The 24,089-nt window shown below is 38.1% G+C and overlaps 1 protein-coding gene across 9 annotated transcripts in view; it reads right to left on the bottom strand.

Moving 5' to 3' along the window:
• Positions 1-24,089, bottom strand: part of POGZ (pogo transposable element derived with ZNF domain) — a 49,553-nt gene that overhangs the window by 4,699 nt on the left and 20,765 nt on the right. For 4 of the 9 annotated variants that reach the window (XM_046680939.1, XM_046680944.1, XM_046680942.1 and 1 more), the window contains 12 exons: positions 15,557-15,732; positions 14,491-14,599; positions 12,962-13,252; positions 12,662-12,880; positions 10,408-10,514; positions 9,379-9,716; positions 8,815-8,969; positions 4,195-4,295; positions 3,514-3,660; positions 931-1,065; positions 645-817; positions 344-484 (listed from right to left, as the gene is read on the bottom strand). In XM_046680939.1, the coding sequence (XP_046536895.1) occupies positions 344-484; positions 645-817; positions 931-1,065; positions 3,514-3,660; positions 4,195-4,295; positions 8,815-8,969; positions 9,379-9,716; positions 10,408-10,514; positions 12,662-12,880; positions 12,962-13,252; positions 14,491-14,599; positions 15,557-15,732 (2,092 nt within the window). Of the gene's footprint in view, positions 1-343; positions 485-644; positions 818-930; positions 1,066-3,513; positions 3,661-4,194; positions 4,296-8,814; positions 8,970-9,378; positions 9,717-10,407; positions 10,515-12,661; positions 12,881-12,961; positions 13,253-14,490; positions 14,600-15,556; positions 15,733-24,089 lie in introns of those variants that run through there. The other 5 variants (XM_046680943.1, XM_046680945.1, XM_046680946.1 and 2 more) reach the window with 3 other exon arrangements.

The raw sequence follows: 24,089 nt of genomic DNA, 5'->3' as shown, positions 1-24,089 counted from the left end.
TTTTCCTCTCCTTTTAACATCTCCTTACTACGCATATGATTCACCAAGGAATCTCTTAAAATGCACATTCTGACAGAGTAGGACTCGGGTGGGGCATTTCCAATAAGGTCCCACCTAGTGCTGCTGGTCCTTGGACCCTACTTTGAGTAGGAAGGTCCTACAAAATGAGAGCACAGACCATCAAGGCCAAATGAACACAGGTTTGGCCTCTAACCCTGCTTGGAGAGATGGAAAAACAGCTCTAAGGGTTGAAGGAAGAAACAGACTAGAAGCAGGGGAGGGAATGAAATGAGTTCTGGAGAATCTGAACTCCCAGAGGGGGCCAGGTTTAATCACGACTTACTTGATCATGTGGTTGGCATAAGCTCGAGAGCAGCAGGTGCTATAGCGACACAGAGAGCAGTGAACGTAAGTAGGGAAGTGATTAGGGAAATCTGGGATCTCAAAGCTGCACTCCAGACACGTCTGCCGACCCATGACACTCCTGTCAAGAAACAAGGAAAATTCTCATTAATGCCTCAGGGGTCCCCAAATTGTAGGGCTTTAGACAACAGATCCTGCTAAAATGCTACCAGATTACACTGGCTATCAGGAATTATCAATAGTGCCCAGCCAGCCCCCAGCCTCTAGAAGACGGTACTGACATTTTCCTAACAGCTCTCTTCTGGATGTTGCGCTGGACAGGGGGATAAAGGAAGACGGGCAGAGGGTCTGCTGAGGAAGTCAGTGGCGCCGCCTCCTGCAAAGTGCTGGGAGGTGCATCACTGGAGGATACAGGAACAGATCGTGGCTGCCCTCGGGAAGCCCGGATTGTCACCTGTGAGTCAAGGGAAGGAACAATCAGACATTATCCACACTAAACCTCAGAATACTGAAAATCTCCATTCCTCCTCTCTTGCATCTGTAGAGAAAACACTGACAAACCCTTACCTTGGTGCCTGGTTTCAAACCTTCCAGCTGCTTGGGTTTACGGAAAGTTTTATGGTGCTGTAGCTTGTGTTCAATTTTGTCCTTGGCAAAGAGAAACTGCAGCCTGCATTTGTTGCAGTGATAAACATTCCTCTTCTGAAGGGGGAAAAGAAAGAGAGAGAATTCGTTAAAGGTTCCCAATGAATTTTCTTCCCTGAGGAGCAAGGCAGATTGACGCGAATCATATCATTCTTTCCACCTTTCTGTTCACAATTTAAGAGAGTAGGAAAGAAATACACACTACAACTCCAAAACCTACCACTGAGAATCATCATGTCCCATGTTCCCAAAGAAAGGCGGACTCACAGCCAGGACGACTAGGTCCTCCAGCCTCTCTTCCTGACCTGCTTTAGCAATCTGGATGAGCGGCTTAAGCCTTACTTGCCCATGCTCTATCTTTACAGTGCAAACACTGCTGCCCACTTCTGCATATTCTTTTTCTTATTTTTTTAAATACAACAAAATGTACACGGTTAAAAAAAATTATACTTTTATTCTGTACTCCCTCATGTTGTAAGTTTGCCTTCAACTCCAACTCTCAGTCCCTTTCCACAGAAACAACTTGTTACCAGTTTCTTGGGTATTCTTTCATTGACAGTCTATGCATATAACCATATAACAAACATATGTCTCCAATTACCACCTCCCTGGTTTTTTTCTTTCTTTCTTTTTAACACAAATGACAGTATTTTTCTATACCTAGCTATCTTTCCTCTCAACACTTATATACAGATATGCCTCCTGTGGGACCATTTTGAGGATTCAGTCTGCCTAGTACTGAAGTCATTCAAAAACAGGACCCACGCCTGTTATTTTCTTTCCTGGGAGAGCAAGGCTCTATAACCTCAGCTCAGTTACAAGAGACGATTTCCATGCTGGTATCTAGAAGTACATTTGTGGTAGATTATCAGCAGTCACTACTGTGGAAACCAGTGTGTGAGCCTAAGAGGGTGCTTACAAAGTGGGAGTGTGGGTGTGTTTGTGCGCACACACGGGAACATTATGCACAGGTGCACCCATCTTGCTCTCCACTTTGTGCCCTCTCTTATGTACCTTCACTCTCTCCTCCTCTAGTGGATCCTATTTTGTAGCATTTGAAACAAGGTTGTATCTATTCCATCTTAAAAACAAAATACAACAAAAGCAACAACAACAAATTCTCCCTTGCTACCTCTTCCCCCGGATCTACCACCCCCAGTCCCCCCTTCCTAAATAAGCTTCTTTAAGTAAGTTTTCTCCATTTCCTTACCTCTCATTCATTCGTCCAGGTAAAATTTGACTTCCACCCTACTAACCAACAAAAAGGCTCCCATCAATGTTGCTAAACCAAACGTCTAACTCTAACTTTCTATCTTGCTTGATACCTTCCTGTAACATTTTGATTACGCTCTTTTCTTTGAAACACTCTTCTCCCCTCAGCTTCCTTGACGCTAAGACTCCTCTGGTTTTCCTCCTAGGACTATGGTCCTGGCTTTGTGGCTAGAGACTTGAGGGGCCCTAAGCCTTCACCCTATTCTCAGTTAGGGGTAGGGGTGCAGAGCACTTAAAAGTTTAAAACCCACTGGATTTGTAGAATGATTCCTAAGTATCTTTTCCACAACCCAGGCTTCAGATCTATATATCCAACTACGTGTTTAATGGACAACTACACTTGATGTCCACAGATATTGCTAACTCAGAATATCCAAACTAATAATCCTCCACCCAAAACTTACTTTCTCCAGTGTTTCTACCTCAAAAAACAGTCCCACCAGTCATCCAATTGGCCACAACAGAATCTTATGCACTAACTATTCACCTAATCTATCTCTATATCATAAATATCACTTATCTTCTCCATATCTGTCAACTCTATCCTCTTTTTTTTTCATTTCAAAAGCCAAAAGCCACTACTGACTCTCATCTAAAGTACTGAAAAAGCCTTTGGCTAATCTCCCTAATTCTAGTCTTAATCTCCTTCAATCCATTCTTCTTAGCACAACCAGTGTAATCATAACTAAAAGCAAATTTGAACATCACTTCGGGACTTAAAAATTGCTTTAATGGCTTCCCAATAACTTACTATAAAGTTAAAACTCCTTTTCATAGCTTAAAAGATTCCTTCCAACCTCCTCCTTGTACCCTAGACTCCAACCACACTGAACTTCTTTCAAGTCTTTGAACCTCCACTCTTGCCCTGTACCTTCCAGCACACTGTTCTTCTATCTCACTTCACCTGGCTCATCCTTACTCATCCTCCAAATCTGGGAACACCCTCCTTCCTGGAAGCCTTACTAAGCTCCTAGAATAGGTATATGCTTTTCTGTATCCTATATTTCCCCTAACACAACATTCTTCATGCTTTATTGTACTATTTAACTGTCTTGTTTACCATTAAATCTCTAGCAACTAGTTCAATGCATGGCACATAACTGATATTCAATAAATTTTTACAAACACATGTATATTATCTGCTCTACCAAAACTATCATCCTAGCTCAGCCCTGGCCACAGTATCCATAAATTTAAAAAATGAGAATATGGGAATTGCTTGGTGCCTGGTACCTGGTGCCTCATGTAATGCTGCTGGAATGCATTGCCATTTTTGAAGACCTTCAGGCAGTAAGGGCAGAGCAGATGCCGAGTATCCTCATGGATCATCCGAAAATGGACATCTACCTCAGAGTAGAGTGAGGAGCGATACTGACACACCTGAGTCACGTAAGAGGGAAAATAAGCCAAGAATGAAGTGAACAACAGAAGTCTTAAAAAAGAGGTAGCAACAAAAATGTTAAAATATGAAAAAAAAAAGATTTTTCCTAAATGTATAGAAATCAAATTATTTTTCTCACTTTGTAATGTAGGACTAGGTTTGTGATAAATTCATCTGTGAACTAAGATAAAAATATGGAAAGACAGGAAAGTCTGAGAACAAGCCATATTCTATGACTAAGAGGAGTAAAGAGGAGTTTTCTCTGTCCATCTCCAAAGGGCAAGTTCAGGAGACAGACACTCCCTTAGTACATGCATATGTTCCCTGACTGGGTACATGCATATGTTCCTTTATGTTTTTCTTCTGCATGGAAAAATCTGGAAACAGAAACTGTGTTCACTATTTCTTCTATGTCTCCTCAGTGCTCCTAAAACTGACTGTGTGCACTAGGTATTGAGCAATGATCACTAGTGGATTCTTTGTATTCAGCCAAGGGTGAAATGGCTCAAGCTCCCTGGAGAAGAAGGTCATACCTGGCAAACATAAGGCATCTCTCCAGGCTTATGCGTATCCTTCATATGCTGGAGAAATAGTGGCTCACTCTCAAATGCCCACTCACAGATCTTGCACTTGGCTGTAAGAAAAAAATAATCAATAAATCCACCTGAAAATAAGACCAAAGTCCTGCTGACTCATAATCTTTATTTTCTCTGACTCCTATATCTTCATTTTCAATAGTCAATAAATCACTATGTCTCTTCTATTCTTTAAAATGGTTCCATCTTAACCTCTGCGTTGCTGATAACAACTATCCTTATGTCTCTAGCTCAGACTTCTTACCAAAGCTCCATTTTAGGTTTTGAACTGTGTACAAGACATTTTTAATTGGATATTCTACCATCAATTCTATCTTAATTCAGCATCCTCCTGTTTCCCATTGTTTCCCTTCTAATTTCCCCACCTGTTCCTGAGCTCAAAACTTGGGCACTATCTCTGACTCCAAACCCCTGTGTTCTGTCACCATTCTTCCAAAGCACATCTAGGAATTATCACTTCTCCTAACAGGCAAAATTTTGGTAGATGCCCCTAAGATTTCCTATTGCTTATCACCTGGCTTCCAATATCTCCTGTCTCTCCACTAAATAAAGTACGTATCTATTCTTTACATGCCACTCTCAAATGAATTCCTTTAAAATACTACATTACTTCATTCCTCTGCTCAAGGATAGACAATGGTTACCTGTATAAATAACTGAACAAACACTTACTGAACATCTACTAAATAAGTACAACTAAGAATTTGTCCTCAAAAAGACTGACAATCATGAACAGAAGTTCTTGCCTTGTTATGAGTTATTGTATTATTTCAGTATTAACAAATTTGAGATAATTAAACTTTGAAATTAGTCATTTTGTCAAGCTTATTAGGCTGCAATTCTGAATTTTTGGTAAAAATTTTACTTGCTAGATATTTTGAATTATACAGGCAAAATAAAGATAGTTATTCGTATTTTTCTTACTGTCAGTGGAATTATTTTCAAGTTTTTGCAAAAATGAAAACTGTAAATTTGAAGCTTTAAGCATTTACTGGATAATGTCCAACCCCTCCCCCCTGAAAAAGAATGAAGGTGAAATAATTCTTTAAAGTAAAACAAGCAAACAAAAAGCTAGGGCTTCTTAATCTGGGGTCCCTCTCAGGGAACCCAGGTATCCCTTGAAACTACTTGCAAAAGAGTAAAATACATATTTTTCTGGGAAGAGGGTTCACAAGTTTTGTGTTTATTCTCAAAGGGGTCTGCACTCCATTTAGAACCACCGCCTAGAGTTATGTTAGATGCTATAACGACATAGATAAAGAAATAAAAAATTCTGCCTAGAGGAATCAGGGAAGGCTTATATATAAGATATATAAGCTGAATCTTGAAAGAAAAATAGGGGTTTGCCTGACAGAGGAGCCAAGAGAAGAACAGGAGCAAAGTACATGACATGATTGGGAAACAGTAACTAGTGGCATGACAATATTTTCTCCTGTTTTTTCCTCCTTACCACTCAATTCAATTCATTCATCTCCTTTAATTACTTTTTTTCTTTTCTAAAACACCTATAAGCACTGGTATTTCCAATCTTCTGTCCAAGCCTCTTATTCTAAGTTTTCCCTGGGCAATCTCATTCAACCTCAAAGGCTTTTCCTACAACCTATTTATCAGCTCCATTGTTACAGTTGTCACACAGCATCAACGACAACATTTAATAAGCAATTTCTAATACACAAACACCACAGTAAGATATATATGTATTATCTCATACCATGAAAATCAGTGAGATAAGAACCTAAGGTATCAGTGGATTTAAGAGCTCTCTAATAACCTTCCACATCTGTTCTACAGGGGAAGGAGCTGATGTGCAAAAAGATTCAAGAGGCAGAATTGAGTGATCTTTCCAAAGTGGCTATACAAAGTGGCTGTCCCTCCCAGCACCATCACCCTCATCTCCTTAACACCTAAGACAGTCTCTTGCTTTGAGAAAATACACGCGAACTACTAGAGCTTCTGCTTCCTGTTCTCCAAATTATGGGAGGAGAGATCCCTCATGTCTTTCTAAGGCTCATCTAACCTCATCATTCCATGTACTCCAAGACTTTAATCAAGCAATTAGTTCTTCATCTCGAGTCTTTTTCCACACAGGATCCTCCCCCTGACACCTGAACATGGCTAAGCCTCCTGAAGCATCCTTCCTTCAGTCCTACCTCTTCTTCAGTCTACTACCCTTCAGCAAGTGTGAAGAAAAATATAATGCTAGTAAGATTATACTGTTACCTTAATTAAATATTATGATCCATTGATGTTTTGGGGACAATTCAGGAAATCTGAAAATGGACTAGGTATTAGATGATATTAATGATTTATGATTAATTCAGTTAGGTCTTGACAAAGGTACTATGGCTATATATAGAAAAACATCCTTATTTTTTAGATATACATACTGAAGTATTCAGGGCGAAATGTCATTATGTCTATAATTTAATTTAAAAACACTTCAGAAAATAAAAATATTTTTCCAAAATTAAAAAGAAAGCAACGGGTCCCAGAATATTAACATTAAAAAATAAGCTACCTTCATGCAAGATCTGCCACTGGTGCAAAAAAGGGGAGTTACCAAAAAATCCAAGAATAGAACGGATACATACTAAAGTATAGAAAAGGTATTTACCTGTTGGGATTAACAATTTCTCAGGTTTTTGATCAGTATAAATTTTAAATCATAAGATATTCAAAAATATAAGTCGGATGACAGACTGGTAAAGCAAGAGAAAAGGATCGATGAGGTTTTGCACTGTCTGTTTTTTTCTATAAGGAAAAATTTATCTTTCCTATATATATAATCCAGATATAAATGCAGTAACAAAACCCACCCATCAGGTTCTGTACAAAAAATGAGTCAGGTGCTTTCCCTGGGAAGTGCAGATGAGCTATTCAGGCTTTCCAACACTGGCAGTGAAGAAGTTTGTGTCCTAACCTAGCCTAAGCTGGCTATTCTGCCACTACACTATGGTGTTATGACAACTGATTCCAATACCCATTCTACTCCCAAATGATTAGTCCAAAGTTCCACTGTCCACTACAGTAACCATCAGTAACACACAGCTAGTAAACGCTTGAAATGTGGTGAGCCCAAATTGAAATTTGCTGTGAGTATAATACGCACATGAGTTTTCAAAAAAATCAGTTTTTAATGAGGAAAAAAAAGGAATATTAACTATCTGATGAATTTTAAAATTTTGATGATATGTTGAAAAGATATTTTGGATACACTGAGTTAAATAAAACATACTACTAAAATTAATATCACTTTTTTACTTAAAATGGCTACTAAAAAATTAAAATTACATATGTAGCTCATGTTATATTGCTATTGACCAGCATTAGTATAAGCCTCTCACAGAAATTCCACTCCCCTTGCCAATATGACCAAGGCCAAGGAGATATAAAGGGAAAGCAATTCTGCTTTGTAAGAAACAGATTCAGGAAAGACACAGGAAAATATGGTCTCTTCTTCATCTGCACAGTTTTACCTCTGAATGTAATGCCTGAAACTAACACAGCCCCCCCGCTATGAGCCAGAGACAAGAGAATTGTTGAGAGGCAGAACACTCAAGTTCTGGGCTTGAAGCTTACTCTACCTCAAGTCCTCTCAGCTAAACGATATAACAGATGTCCTTATTGGTTAATTCACTTTTAGTCAAGATTTTTATAATGTGCAACAAAAGCATCCAGATAATACACATATTTCTGTCTTTACCTGTTTCTCATGCCATTTCCCATCACCTAAAAGCTTTTCTTCCTACTTTCCACCCAACTAAATCCTTCTTATACTTAAAGAGCTTAAAAGTTTTAGCTTTTCTATGAAATCTGGCCACAAGGATCTTTTCCCTTCTCTCAACGAATTCATCTATCATTGGTATCATACGATGCATATGTTTATAATAAATACACTGTCTTGTTCTCACATTTTCCTATAGTTACATAATTTTTGTCTCTTCAACAAAATTAGAATCCCTTAAAGGATATAGGAAACAGTCTAAGAAGACTGGGCTCAAATCCTCACAATGTCACACTACTACAGGTGTATGCTCTTAAGCAAAAGATTTAATTTTTCTGAGCTTGTGTCCAGCCTGTGTTCCCTCGTCTGTAGGATGTACAGTGAAGATAACACTCCAACTTATCTTATATTTCATTGAAAGGTGAAAACTTTCACTGAAAATTTTCATTGAAAACTGTCTTAATGGTAATTTATAATATCCTACATAAAACCTATCAGGATACCAACTAAAGTAAAGGTCCAAATATAGATGACTGCTCCTTCTATAAAAAGATCTAGGTAATAAATCCATTACACTGATCTCTCTCTCTACAGTGATCCTGAACTAAAGCCCCTAATGATTCAGGATCCAGCACTGAATTCATGTTTGAACAGAGTAGAAGTCAGGCTTGTTAGAAAATACAGTAAGTGAAGTAAGGAATTAACTACAGATACTGCAAAGACATTCTCTACACTATTACTGACAAACAAATAAATATAATGGACTCTCCCTAGTGCCATTCATGAATGAAAAGCAAACCATACCCCTAGAGTTTAAGAGTTTCTAAACTTACTAGTCGATTCATAGGGACTATGAACATTTTCCAAGTGGCACTGGAGCTGGAAGGGAGTGGAAAACTGGCGATAACAGTGTTGGCAGATAGTATGACCATCCACTTCACCATTCTGCTGATCAAGTTCTACGTGGTGTTTCATATGGTTCATGAATCTGTAGCACAGCACAAAGGGAAAGTACACAAAACATAAGAATCAGTAGCCTTTGAGAAACATAACAGCAGAATCACAGAACAGACATTACATGCTCCCCCTTCCCCCACCTTCCTCTGTTTGGGACAGTCCTTTTCTGAGTCCAGAAAAGGGTTCCTAGAACTAAGAGTTCTATAGAAAGAGATGCACTGGTCTCCCTTATTCTACCCAGAGTTCTTTCTTTCTTTATTACCACAACACCTCCTTCTATAGTACTACTTATTGATTTACTGATAATCCTTAGCCAGACTGAATAATAGGATGATTCTCCAAAGAGAAATTAAATATATAAGAAAATATTTATATAAATATATAAGAAAATTTCAGTCTTCTCTTGTCCAAGGTAACTTCCAAAGCACTTAAACACTTACCGAATGTTGTTTTTTAGCCTTTTGGTACAATGTGGGCATCGGAAAGATGTAGCGACCTTAGGGAAGTTTGTGAGTTGGGCTACTCTGCCCCCGTCCCGTCCATAGTAGAAGTCATCTACTAGCATAATGAGCTTGGTCTGGACAGCATCACCCACATTCTCATTTGGCTCTGGTACTTTGGTAGGTGGTGACAGAGCAGGAATAGGTGTAGAAGAGGGCGTGGAAGCAACAGGAGCAGTTTTCTCAGGGGATGGGGGCTTTGCTGCTGATGGGACACTGGGTTCTGAATCCAGAGACTTTCCTTTCTTCTGGTATTCAACCATTTCTGGGCAACAGTACTATAAAGAAAGAAGTCATCTCATCATTCTGGTTATCCTGGAGCCTAGGATGTGCTAACTCCCCAACTTAACTAACATTCCTTAGTAACAGTTTGGTTCTGTGTATTCTCATCCAGCTTTCACCCTTCAGTTTTCTATAGTGTTTCTAAGTTTCATTCTTTTTCTAGAGTATATACATTTACAGCCATATGCCACTGTAAACATCATTATTTGTACTTCTCCTTCCTGCCTTAGATCCTTTAACCACTCACTAGCATAACTTGCCTCTGAGCTCCCTGGCAGAAAGAAGTCCCAGCCTCTGCATCTGGACTAATATCAAGAAACGAAAAGGCTGGAAACGGGAACTAGTTAGTTCCTGATTCATCCAATGACACAATAAATAAAAAATGAACTGAGGTTAACCGAGTTTGAGTTCTGATTATTAACAAACTTGTCCTTCTCTGCAGTTTCAAAATCTACCACAACTAAGGAATTAAGGTCACATACATTCCAATTTATTTGAGGTTCTTTAAATGTATCCTATCAAATTCCAAAGTACCTAACTCTTCTAAAACAGGTCAAAAGAGAGAATAGCCCTTTAAAAAGCTTCCAAGTCATTTCAGAGGCCCTGCTTCACAAGCTCCCAATGCTACAGGAGGTATACAGTGGTAGCCGTTTAAGCTGAATCCCCATCACAGGTGATATCACTTACACACATGTGACCTCTCAAAGCTTCAGTAACGCGGAATTGAGCATTACACCGGGGACATATTTTCCGTCCACCATCCTGGAGGTCAAACACTGGGATGGAAGAGCTAACTGGAAAAAGTGAGAAGCATTGATAAGATTAATAAGATGATACTGCAAAAGATTACTGGCCTTTTGGAAAAAGGTTCAACATTCCCTGTGGGACATACTAAGATTGATAAGCAAGCATGAGAGAGCACCATGAGGCACATTCCTTTTACTGTTCTTCTCTCTCTAGGCCAAGAGTTAGCAAATCATGGCTTGCAGACCAAATCTAGCCAGCTCCCAGTTTCTGTTTGACTCATGAGCTAAGAACGGCTTTTACATTTTTTGTTATGTAAGTTTTTTTCTTTAATTCTAGTAATATATACATAAAATTTACCTCTCAACCATTTTAAAGTGTACAGTTCAGTTGTGTTAAGTACATTCACATTGTTGAGCAAGCAACATCGAGAACTCTTTTTCATCTTGCAAAAGTGAAACTCTATACCCATTAAACAATAATTCCCCATTCGCCCCTCCTCCTAGTCTCTGGCAATCACCATTCTACTTTCTGTTTCTATGAATCTGACTACTCAAGGTACTTCACATAAGTGAAACCATACAGTATTTGTCCTCTTTTGACTGGCTTATTTCAATACTTAGCATAATGTCTTCAAGGTTCATGAATGTTATACCACGTGTCAGAATTTCCTTCTTTAAGGGTTAACAATATACCATTCTATGTATATACCATATTTTGTTTATCCATTCATCAGTTGATAGACATTTGGGATGCTTCTACCTTCTGGATATTGTGAATAATGCTGCTACGAACATGGGTGTACAAATATCTGTTCGGGTCCCTGCTTTCAGTTCTTTGGGGTAGATACCTAGAAGTGGAATTGCTGGATCATATGGTAATTTTAAGTTTCATTTTTTAAGGGACCATCATACCACTTTACATTCCCACCAGCAATGCAGAGGGTTCCAAATTTCTCCACATCCTCACCAACACTTGTTATTTTGCAGGGATTTTGGATAACAGCCATCCTAACGGGTATGAAGTAGTATGTCATTGTAGTTTGATTTGCATTTCCTAATGATTAGTGATGTTTAGCAACTTTTTGTGCGCTTATGGCCATCTGTATACCTTCTTTGGAGAAATGTCTATTCAACAGTTTTGCCCATTTTTTAATTATGTTATTTGTTCTTTCGTTGTTGAATTGTAGAAGTTCTTTATATACTCTGGAAATTAACCTCTAATCAGATATAAGATTTGCAAGTATTTTCTCCCATTCAGTGGGTTGCCTTCTCACTCAGTTGACAGTGTCCTTTGATGCCCTAACATTTTATAATTTGATGTAGTCCCATTTACCTATTTTTTCTTTCATTGCCCATGTTTTGGGTATCATATACAAGAAATCATTGCCAAAGCCAATGTCATGAGGCTTTTCCCCTATGTTTTCTTCTAAGAGTTTTATAGTTGTAGCTCTTATGTTTCGGTCTCTGATTCATTGAGTTAATTTTTGTATACAGTGTATGGTAAGAGTCCAACTTTTATTTTTTTACATGCGGATATCCAGTTTTCCCACCACCATTTGTTAAAGGTTTTTACATTTTTAAATGGTTGAAATAAAAGCAAAGGAAGAAAAAGACTTTCTGACACATGAAAATTACATGCAATTAAAAATTCAGAGTCCATGAAGAGTTTTAGTGGAGCAGTCATGCTCATTCATTTGCATACTGCCTGTGACTGCTTCTGCACCACAAGGGCAGAGTTGAGTAGCCGTGACAGAGACCACATTGTGCATAAAGCCTAAAATATGTACTATGTAGTCCTTTACAGAAAAAGTTTGCTGACTCCTGCTTTAGACCACTGAAAACCCTCATGTTCATACCCTTCTGCACCTCAAAACCTCTCTATCAAATCCTGACTTTAAAACCTTATTCAGAAATCCATCTCCCCCATAAAGCTATATTTTGATTATCCCACTCATCTCTGATCAATCCATTTCACTGATCTCCAAAGTATAATTAAGACAGAATTCCTTATAGCTGCTCTAGTTACGCTTTTCACCAGTTGCTATCCCCTTTACTATACTAAAGTTTCTGTGGGAACAGATTTATAGCAACTATATTTGATTCTGTTTATTTCAAAGTAAAGAGTTCTGATACGACAAATGGTTTATTAATGTTTCTGAATGATTGGCTGCTCAGAGTCTTTCAGGTTATTGTACCTTTCATTGAAGACTCAGGTCCGCTGGTTCTTTGAGAGCCATGGGCAGAGCTGTTGTTGGATACCACCACTGGCCCAGGACTCTGGCCCAGGGAAGGGATGGTGTTAAGGGTATTCACCAGTTTGGCCACTTCATTGCTATTTTCACCTGTAACCCCAGGTCGCTTCACAGTGACAAAGCTGGCAATGCTCACTGCAGGTGGAGAGGGGAAGGAGGGAGCTATGTTGGCCAAGTGATAATCATCTGTTCTCCACCCACCACCCCGACCCAGCTCTGCCATCTCCTATTCCCAAGCCTCACCTAGTTTGGGATTCGGGGTCTGGTTGGATTGGCCTGGAGGCTGAACAGCTAGTTGCCCCAGTGAGGTTGGCTGTGTGGCGGTGGGAGTGGTGGAAGTGCTGGGAGTGGACTTGGTCTGCTGGGACTGGGACTGTGGGACGGTGCTTCGAATGGTGAGAGTGGCTGGGATGACGGTGGTGAAGGTGTTGGTGGTGGGCCGCACAGGCATCGTGGAGCCCGGCCTCACTGGGGTCATCTGAGAGAACACTTGTGGAACTCCAACTGTTGGCTTAACAAACTGGGTACCTGGGGCTTCAAAAGAGAGACAGAGAAAAGTACCAAATCTTGGTCAATGAGCTTACCTATAAAATATTCCCCGTCTTTACTGGAAATACTGGAATAGGAAAACATTATTTCCCCAAAGTGACTGGTGACCAGCAGAGGTTACCAAGAGTAGCACAGATTCTAATGTCTAAGACAACAGGTGTCCAAGCTGATTAAAGAATAGGCTAGGTAATCAGCCCTAAAAATGTCAAATTCAAGAAAGAAGATTCCCTTCAACTCCTCCAAAAACACCTTACCACTCTGCCTTTTCTACTCAAAGAACACAATCAGGAGCAGCTTGACCTCGGTATTCAAAGAGAAAGGATGGGTACAGAGTGGGAGGCAGTAGAGGGATATACAAGCCAAAGGGCAGACTTGGTCCTAAAAAAAGCGATCTTTCTCAGAATACTAAAAAAGTCTTCCATTCTTTTACATTAACTCCAATAGAAGACTGACTATGCCATTCTACTAGGATATCCCAAAGGTGAGTCTCCTGGCTCAGCTATAGACAATTCCACTGACAAATATTTAAGAAGTATCACAATGAGACAGAATAAGCTCATGAGACCGAAGGCCAAAAAAACTCTGTGGGCTCTGAGAACAACAACAAAAACTTAGGAGGACAAACTACAGAGATACCCTTACAACAACTAAATTTAAAACATTCTTTTTGGTCTGAATTGTAATAAACTTACAAACACTAAGTAAAGAACTAGAGGAAAATTATGAGATTTTTAAAATTATCTTTCAATTCAGTTTCTTAAAAAAATCCTAACTAGTCATTGGAAATATTTATCTTCAAAGGGTGTCATTTGTTTAGTTTATATCTAAAATCTATGCTATAGAATTAAAGCAAAATAAAGTTTGTAATGCCACTACGTAAGTGAGTAGACATACATAATATGGAATTCGAGAGTTTGCATTAATAATATTCCTTCAGGATAACAAACTTAATAGCTAACTAAAACACCAAAACCATGACTATATAAACCCTGTTTTACTACTTCATGAAGGGTGGTAAAAAATTTAAAAAATAAATAAATAAAACCACCACCCTGGCCAAAGGTTAGAAACAGTTTTTTAAAAATTGGGCTTAAATCCATATGATTTTTCTATTTTTAGATTTTCCTTAAATACACTTTTTAAATGACCTAGAGTGTTCTGAGACAATAAAAACAAATCTCTGGATGCCAGTTTATTCCAAATGGACAGACACTTTTCCTTACCTGGGACTAGTGTAATTGGTCTAACCGTTTGGCCTTGCTGTACGTTCAGCACAATCCCAACCTGATTCATTGCATTTTGTACAGGCCGAACATTTCTTACAGGAAATCCCTGCATTAAAAAGCAAAATGATCTTTAACATGGAGACCAGCTAACTCTAGCAGAGACTGCACTAAGACCTACATCCAAAAAAAGTCCCACATTCTTACCTAGTGGTTCTCTTTCTAGAGTTAGAACTCTTAAATGACTCAGATAGAGAAATTTAGAAATTTTGGCAAAATTTTGAGTGACAAATTATCAAAACTGGAGAATAAGCTTTGGTACATAAAAGCAAAAATGAAAACCTACTTCCTGTCTTAAGAGACTCTCAGCTTAAAAAAACCTCATCCTCAGACTGGCCCCTAAACTGCTAAAGGCATAGAAGGAAAAAAAAATGACACTAACAGTATTCACTGGAGTGCTTCAACAAACAATTTTAAGAAATTGTTCCCAAAGTCCACTTCAAAGGCCATAAACCTCTGGCAAATTTGTAAGAGAAAAGTTTGTAACTCAGGAAACCACAGGCAAAGAGAAGCATTTGCCTTTACATTCCACAGTCAGCATTAGGCTTTCAACTTCAGTTCACATTATATATCAAGTAAGTCATGTTCCTTCTCTTCTAAAGATCTCTGGCACTTCACCAATTTCACACATAGATTTCAAAAGTCCACTCACTCATCTCATTTTAAGAAAAATAGCCCAAGCAAAGGGCAAGAAGCCCTAAAGGCCAAGTGTTAAAGCTTCCTAATCCAAGGATTCCCACTAATTCTGCCCAGATCGCAATCGCATCACTTACTAGCCCTCTAAGGGGCAGGAACAGGAAAGTACCCCAGCTGTACGCTATGCTAAGCTTTCTACAAAAGTCTGCATCAAATTACAAAATAGCAAATGAGAAAATCCAGGTCAAAAGACAGGACTCAGAACTATTTCTAACGATGCTAAATAAGACTCTTTAAAATCAGAGCCTCCAAAGGTTCACAGTCTGTCTCTCCTTCTTGACCAAGTCCCAGAATTCAGAGTCCTACTCACCTGTGTAGTGATGAATATTGGTTGTGAGGCCACAGGGGAACTAGTCACATGATTGGCATTCTGCATGACCTGGACAGGCCTCAATACTGGCTGAGTAACCATTGTGCCCAGAGCTGGGGTTGGATTCTGGGTTAGGATGAGCGGCTGTCCACCTTGTTGGACCAAAGAATTGCCAGCTAAAGAGTAAAAGGAAAAAAAAAAAAAGGTATGTAAGAGAAAGCCCACTTTTTATAAGAAACATCATGGTCTTAGATAAAAAATCATGTCCTAGACACAAAAATATCTAAGACCGTCACTCACCTCAGGTTTGATGTCACCAAATTCACCAAAAATTTAAACTTCACCCAAATCTACAACTAGTAGAAAAACAGGTAGGTAGGAGACGTTCACTAACATCTCCCCCATATATCTTAACTAGGGATGTCGTAACACAGTGAGACTTCTACATGGCTATCATTTTGACTCTGATGATGTAAGTGACCACACATAATCTCCCCATACCAAATCAGCAAAGCAAAACAACATACAAACTATTTTTCCATCTTTAAACTAAGTAAAACTTATTTTGCCAGAATGTTTTCTGTTATTAGCTAATCCATCTTAAATTTTTTTTTTTTTTTTTTTTTTTTTTGCTTAGGAAGATTTGCCCTGAGCTAACATCTGTGCCAATCTTCCTCTATTATTTAGTATGTGGGCTGCCAGCTCAGCATGGCCACTAAGTGAGTGGTGTAGGTCTGTGCCTGGGGTGCCAAAGCAAACTGCACTAAATTTAACTGCTAGGCCACTGGGGCTGGCTCTCCACCTTAATTTTTTTTATTTCATTATTTTTTTTTTTGGAGGAAGATTAGCCCTGAGCTAACACCTGTTGCCAATCCTCTTTTTGCTTATGAAGACTGTCCCTGAGCTAACATCTGTGCCCATCTTCCTCTACTTTATATGTGGGACGCCTGCCACAGCATGGCTTGGCAAGTGGTGTGTAGGTCTGTACCTGGGAAATGAACTGGCAAACCCTGGGCTGCCGAAGCAGAACATGCGAACTTAACTGTTGTGCCACCAGGCCAGCCCCCATGATTTTTTTAAAAGAGGAATATTCATCAACAAACATTAATGCAGCAAGTGCACAGAATCTAAAGAATGGCATCTCTTCCTAGTGAGTCAAATCTCAGAAATACAACAGATTCTGTAAACAACCACTGTCTTTTATAAATTTGAGAACAGAGAGTGACGGGCTACTTTCTTTCTCTTTACATCATCAAAACTGACAAAAGACCTGGTCAAAAACTAACTAAAACCACATATAAATGATACAACTTCAGAAGATAATGATTCATTCATGAATCAATATATTAATAAATATAAATAAATATTAATAAACTGGCTAATTATTGAAATATTTTAAATTCTTTTTCATTTGCGAGAAAAGTAATTTTGTCAATGTTTTTAAGTCCTCTATTTACTACATTTGACTAAAAAATCATCAATTTCTTGATGTACAAAGAATACTCCAAAATCAGACAGAAAATTTCAGAGAGCTAATATACCTAAATCAAAGATTCAAGCAAAATATTGCCTCAACTTTCTACTTGAAATCACCAGAAAGGGACAGACTGCTCTGAACTGTATGTTCCACTTGACAGATGGGAGTCACGGCAGTTAGCCACAAAGCTAACCCACCAGAGTCAGTGGTTAATAGGCTGTCAGTGGCTTGTCCCACATTCTCTCCCAGAAACTGAGAGCCCATCAGTGGATTAAACTCTCATAGTTACTGGACCAGCAGACTAGTGATTATATAGAGGCTGACAGAAAAACAAACAAAAATTCCAAAAAGTTCTATCTTATACTCACAATACTGGCAATTTATTGACTATGTATAGTTTTTTAACTTAAATATTTTCTTATGGATAAATGCAAATATACAGAAAAATAGAACACTATAATGAACCCCGACGTAATCATCACCCACTTTAACAATTATCAACTTATGTCCAACCTTGTTTCAACTATACCTCCCACCCTCCTCAGCAGCTCCCATGTTATTCTGAAACGAGTTTCAGATCATATCAGTTCATCTATAAATATTTCAATACGTATTTCTAAGAAGTAAGAATTTTAAAAAAGAGAGAATATCACCACCATTATCACTCCTAAAAATATTACAATTCTGTGATTATAGTTGATAACACTGTATTATGTAATTGAAATTTGCTAAGCAAGTAGAACTTAAATGTTCTCACCTCCCCACAAAAGACAAATAACATGAGGCGATGGAAGTGTTAATTAACTAGATGATGGGAATCCTTTCACAATATATATGTGTATCAATCACCATGACGTACACTTTAAATATCTTACAATGTTATTTGTCAATTATACCTCAATAAAGTTAAATAAAATTAAAATAATTCTTTAATATCAAATACCCAGTCACAATTCAAACTGACAACTGTCTGTATTATTATTATTTTTGAGGAAGATTAGCCCTGAGCTAACATCTGACACCAATCTTTCTCTTTTTGCTGAAGAAGACTGGCCCTGAGCTAACATCCATGCCCTTCTTCCTCTATATGTGGGACGCCTGCCACAGCATGGCTTGATAAGTGGTACGTAGGTCAGCACCCAGGATGCAAACCAGCAAATCCCAGGCCTCCGAAGCAGAACGTGCGATATTAACCACTGTGCCACTGGCTGGAGCCAACTATCTGTGAATCTATTTGAGTCAGGTTACAAAAGGGTTCACGAAGTTTAACTAATGGACACATTTCTTAAGTTTCTTTTAATCTATAGGTTCCCCATCAATTTCTTTTTATCCCTTTGGAATTTATGGTTGAAAAATACTGACTAAGCAAAAACATTATTTTCTAGTCATTATTTTAACCGCTAGGGTAAAAGAAAATGAATTATCTGTTATTTATCTAAGCCTAAAAATTCTTAAGATAATCACTGACTCAACATCCCAACTACATATAGGAAGAGAAGGATGGAAATTTTTTTGCATTTATGTGAAATCAACCAGCAGTAGCAAGTCTCAAAAGATAGACCATGTTCCCATGAAATCTGTACATACTCTTCTATTATAAAGAACGTTAACACAAACATTTCCTGCAAATATTCTCTCTGACATCAGGGTCATATCTGAATCTTGGTGGATTTTTAGGACGTTTTCAAAAATACAGTGCAAACAAAAAATCTGGGTTTCTAAGGCCAGATTAGGGTCACAATTCAACTGAAAGCAAAAGGCAGCATACGGCAAGTCACAATGGGTAAATTAAAGTATAACTATTCATTTATTATTTTTAATTGTTTCTAATGAATTATGTGTAATGATTTCTGCATTAAGTCTTTCCTCAAAGAAATTCTGACAATTCAAAGGTCTTACAAAGTTCTTTTCCAAAGGATGAAAGAGGCAATCAGAATCTTAAGGCTTAAAGAAGCCTTTGAAAGAATTATCCAACCAATCTCCTGCCTCTAAGTTTGCTCAAATAAACTAGGTACCACAGCCATAAACTGATTAAATAAGGGAAGGAGATTCAGCAGCTTCTCTTGCTATAGGTTCTGCTTGTTTTACAAATCTGAAGGTCTTGATTTTGTCCTTCGTTCTTTTAAGTTTGCTTACACAGCCTTTAAACCCAGAGATAAGAGGGCTAATGGAGTTGAAATGGGCTAAACAGGAGTTCAAAATGATAATCAGTTGTACACAGTAAGAAATTTATAATGTTAAATTCATATCATCCACAACTCAATTAAGCAGTGGTTTATTTCACTTCACAATGTTTCTTACCAGAACATATGATCAGTTAGAACTATAGGAATAATTATTAAATGCCAAGCGACAGATTCTGAAGAACAGCAAAAAGAACAGTAAAAATGTCCCCAAATTTTATTCTAGACACTTTCTTTAAAAAAACTAAAAGCTTTATTGAGATAATTACACACCATATATATCAACAATTTAAAGTGCATAATTCAGAGGTCTTTAGTATATTCATAAGCTTTTGCGCAACTATCACCACTATCTAATTCCAGAACATTTTCATCACCCCAAAAAGAAACCTTGTACCATTAGCAGTTATTCTCCATTCTCCTCTCTCCTAGCCCTGGAAATCACTAATCTATTTTCTGTCTCTATGGATTTGCCTATTCTGGACATTTCATATAAATGGAGTCACATACAATATGTGGCCTGTTGTGTCTGACTTCTTTCACTTAGCATTATGTTTTCCAAGTTCATTCATGTTGTAGCATATATTAGTACTCTATTCATTTTTATGGCCCAATAATATTCCACTGTATGGATACACCACATTTTGTTTATCCATTCAACAGCTTAGGTTGTTTCCACTTTTGGGCTACAATGAATAATGCTGCTATGAACATCTGTGCACGAGATTTTGTGTACATATATGTTTTCAATTTGCTCCGGCATACAGCTAGCTAGGAGTAGAATTGCTGGGTCATATGATAACTCTATGTTTAACTTTTTGAGAAACTGCCAAAACTACTTTCCAAAGTGGCCACACCATTGTACATTCTCACCACAATTCCAGTTTCTCCACATTCTCACCAACACTTGTTATTGTCCGTCTTTTTGATGATAGCCACCCTAGAAGGCGTAAAATAGTACCACAATGTGGTTTTGATGTGCATTTCCTTAATGACTAATGATGCTGAGCATCTTTTCATGTGCTTATTGGTCATTTATATATCTTCTTTGGAGAAATGTCTATTCAGATTCTTTGCCCATTTTAAAAATTGGATTATCTTTTTATTCTTGGATTGTAATAGTTCTTTATATATTCTAGATACATGTCCCTTATCAGATATATTATTTACAAAATTTCTCTCCCATTCTATGGATTATGTTTTCACTTTCTTGAGTGTGCCCTTTGAAGCATAAAAGGTTTTAATTTTTTTTTCCTTTTAAGATAGAGTTAACCAAATTCTAATTTTGTATCAGCTTTTTTTAAAATTGAGTTCATAATAGTTTACATCTATGTGAGATTTAAGTTGTACATTATTTCTTGACTGTCACCATATAAGTGTTCCCCTTCACCCCCTGTCCCCCCCCCCCCCCCCAACTCCCTTCCCCTGGTAATTACTGAAGTGTTTTCTTTGTCCCAGTACTTGTCTATATTCCACATGAGTGAAATTATCTGGTGTTTGTCTTTCTCAGACTGGCTTATTTTGTTTAGCATAATTCCCTCTAGGTCCTTCCACGTTATTGCAAATGGGATGAATTTGTCTTTTTTTCTGGCTGAGCAGTATTCCATTGTGTATATATATACACCACATCTTCTTTATCCAGTCATTGGTCGATGGGCACTTGGGTTGCTTCCATGTCTTGGCTATTGCAAATAATGCTGTAATGAACATAGGGGTGCACATGTTACTTTGGATTGTTGATTTGAAATTGTTTGGGTAGATACACAGCAGTGGGATAGCTGGGTCATACGGTAGGTTTATTTTTAGTTTTTTGAGGAATCTCCACACTGTTTTCCATAGTGGTTGCATCAGTTTGCATTCCCACCAGCAGTGTATGAGGGTTCCTTCTCTCCACACCCTCTCCAACATTTGTTATTTTTAGTCTTAGTGATTATAGCCATTTTAACAGGCATAAGGTGTTATCTTGGTGTAGTTTTGATTTGCCTTTCCCTGGTGATTAGTGACGTTGAACATCTGTTCATGTGTTTATTGGCCATCTGTATATCTTCTTTGGAAAAATGTCTGTTCATCTCCTCTGCCCACTTTTTGATCAGGTTGTTTGCATTTTTATTGTTCATTTGTGTGAGTTCCTTATATATTATGGAGATTAACCCCTTGTCAGATATATGATTTGCAAATATTTTCTCCCAATTGGTGGGGTGTGTCTTTGCTTTGATCCTAGTTTCTTTTGCGTTAGAGAAGCTCTTTAGTCTGATGAATTCCCATGTGTTTATTTTTCCTTTTGTTTCCCTTGTCAGAGAGGAAACGGTATTTGAAAAGATCCTTTATAGATCAATGTCAAAGAGTGTACTACCAATATTATCTTCCAGGAGTTTTATAGTTTCAGGACATATCTTCAAGTCTTTGATCCATTTTGAGTTTATTTTTGTGTATGGTGTGAGACAGTGGTCTACCTTCATTCTTTTGCATGTGGCTGTCCAGTTTTCCCAACATCATTTATCGAAGAGACTATCTTTTCTCCATTGCATGTTCTTGGCACCTCTGTCGAAGATTAGCTGACTGTAGATTTGTGGTTTTATTTCTGGGCTTTCAGTTCTGTTCCACTGATCTATCTGCCTGTTTTTGTACCAGTACCATGCCATTTTGCTCACTATGGCTTTGAGGTACATTTTGAAGTCAGAGATTGTGATACCTCCAGCTTTGTTCTTTTTCTTCAGGATTGCCTTAGCAATTCAGGGTCTTTGATTGCCTCATATGAATTTTAGTATTCTTTGCTCTATTTTTGTGAAGAATGTCATTGGGATTCTGACGCGGATTGCATTGAATCTGTAGATTGCTTTGGGTAGTATGGACGTTTTAACCATGTTTATTCTTCTAATCCATGAGCAAGGAATCTCTTTCCATCTCTTTAAGTCATTATCAATTTCTCTAAGTAATGTCTTACAGTTTTCTTTGTATAAGTCCTTCACCTCCTTGGTTAAATTTATTCCTAGGTACTTTATTTTTTTAGTTGCAAATGCAAACGGAATTATGTTTTTGAATTCTCTTTCTGTAAGTTCTTTGTTAGAGTAGAGAAAAGCAACTGATTTTTGTAAGTTGACTCTGTACCCCGCAACTTTACTGTAGTTGTTAATTATTTATATTAGTTTTCCAATGGACTTTTTGGGGTTTTCCACATATAAGATCATGTCATCTGCAAACAGCAAGAGTTTCACTTCTTGGGGGCCGGCCCGGTGGCGCAGCGGTTAAGTTCGCACGTTCCGCTTCTCGGCGGCCCGGGGTTCGCTGGTTCGGATCCCGGGTGCGGACATGGCAGTGCTTGGCAGCCATGCTGTGGTAGGCGTCCCACGTATAAACTAGAGGAAGATGGGCACGGATGTTAGCTCAGAGCCAGGCTTCCTCAGCAAAAAGAGGAGGACTGGCAGTAGTTAGCTGAGGGCTAATCTTCCTCCAAAAAAAAAAAAGTGTTTCACTTCTTCACTCCCTGTTTGGATTCCTCTTATTCCTTTCTCTTGCCTAATTTCTCTGGCCAAAACCTCCAGTACTATGTTGAATAAGAGTGGTGATAGTGGGCATCCTTGTCTCGTTCCTATTCTCAGGGGGATGGCGCTCAGTTTTTGCCCATCGAGTATGATGTTGGCTGTGGGTCTGTCATATATGGCCTTTATTATGTTGAGGTAATTTCCTTCTATCCCCATTTTGTTAGAAGTTTTTATCATAAATGGCTGTTGGATCTTGTCAAATGTTTTCTCTGCATCTATTGAGATGATCATGTGGTTTTTATTTCTCAGTTTGTTGATGCGGTGTATCATGTTGATTGATTTGCAGATGCTGAACCATCCCTGTGTCCCTGGTATGAATCCCACTTGATCGTGATGTATGATCCTTTTGATGTATTGCTGAATTTGGGCTGCCAAAATTTTGAGAATTTTTGCATCTATGTTCATCAGTGATATTGGCCTATAGTTCTCCTTTTTTGTGCTGTCCTCGTCAGGCTTTAGTATCAGAGTGATGTTGGCCACATAGAATGTGTTAGGAAGTGTTCCATCCTCCCTAATTTTTTGGAATAGCTTGAAAAGGATAGGTATTAAATCCTCTCTGAAAGTTTAGTACAATTCCCCGGGGTAGCTGTCTGGCCTTGGGGTTTTATTCTTTGGGATGCTTTTGATTGCTGTTTCAATCTCTTTCCTTGTGGACTGTTCTGTTCAGATTGCCTGTTTCTTCTTGACTCAGCTTTGGGAGGTTGTAAGAGTCTATGAATGTATCCATTTCCTCTAGGTTATCCATTTTGTTGGCATAGAGTTTTTCGTAATATTCTCTTATAATCTGTTGTATTTTTGTGGAGTCTCTTGTCATTTCTCCTCTTTCATTTCTGATTTTGTTTATTTGAGCTTTCTCTCTCTTTTTCTTTGTAAGTTTGGCTAGGGGTTTGTCGATTTTATTTATCTTCTCAAAGAACCAGCTCTTTGTTTCTCTGATCCCTTCTACTGCCTTTTGTGTTTCAATAGCATTTATTTCTGCTCTGATTTTTATTATTTCTCTCCTTCTGCTGACTTTGGGCTTTGTTTGCTCTTCTTTTTCTAATTCAGTTAGGTGTAATTTGAGATTGCTTATTTGGGATTTTTCGTTTGTTATGGTGTGCCTGTATTGAGATGAATTTCCCTCTTAATACAGCTTTTGCTGCATCCCGTATGAGTTGGTATGGCATGTTATCATTTTCATTTTTCTCCAGATATTTTTTGATTTCTTCTTTAATTTCTTCAATGATCCAGTGCTTGTTCAATAGCATATTGTTTTGTCTCTAAATCGTTGTCCCTTTCTCAGTTTTTTTCTTGTAATTAATTTCCAGCTTTAAAGCATTATGATCAGATAA

Source organism: Equus quagga, chromosome 13 (assembly GCF_021613505.1).
Source record: "Equus quagga isolate Etosha38 chromosome 13, UCLA_HA_Equagga_1.0, whole genome shotgun sequence".
In the NCBI taxonomy this organism is placed as follows: Eukaryota; Metazoa; Chordata; class Mammalia; order Perissodactyla; family Equidae; genus Equus; species Equus quagga.
The sequence above is the reverse complement of the archived record's forward strand: the minus strand, read 5'-3'. Positions and strand labels throughout refer to the sequence as shown.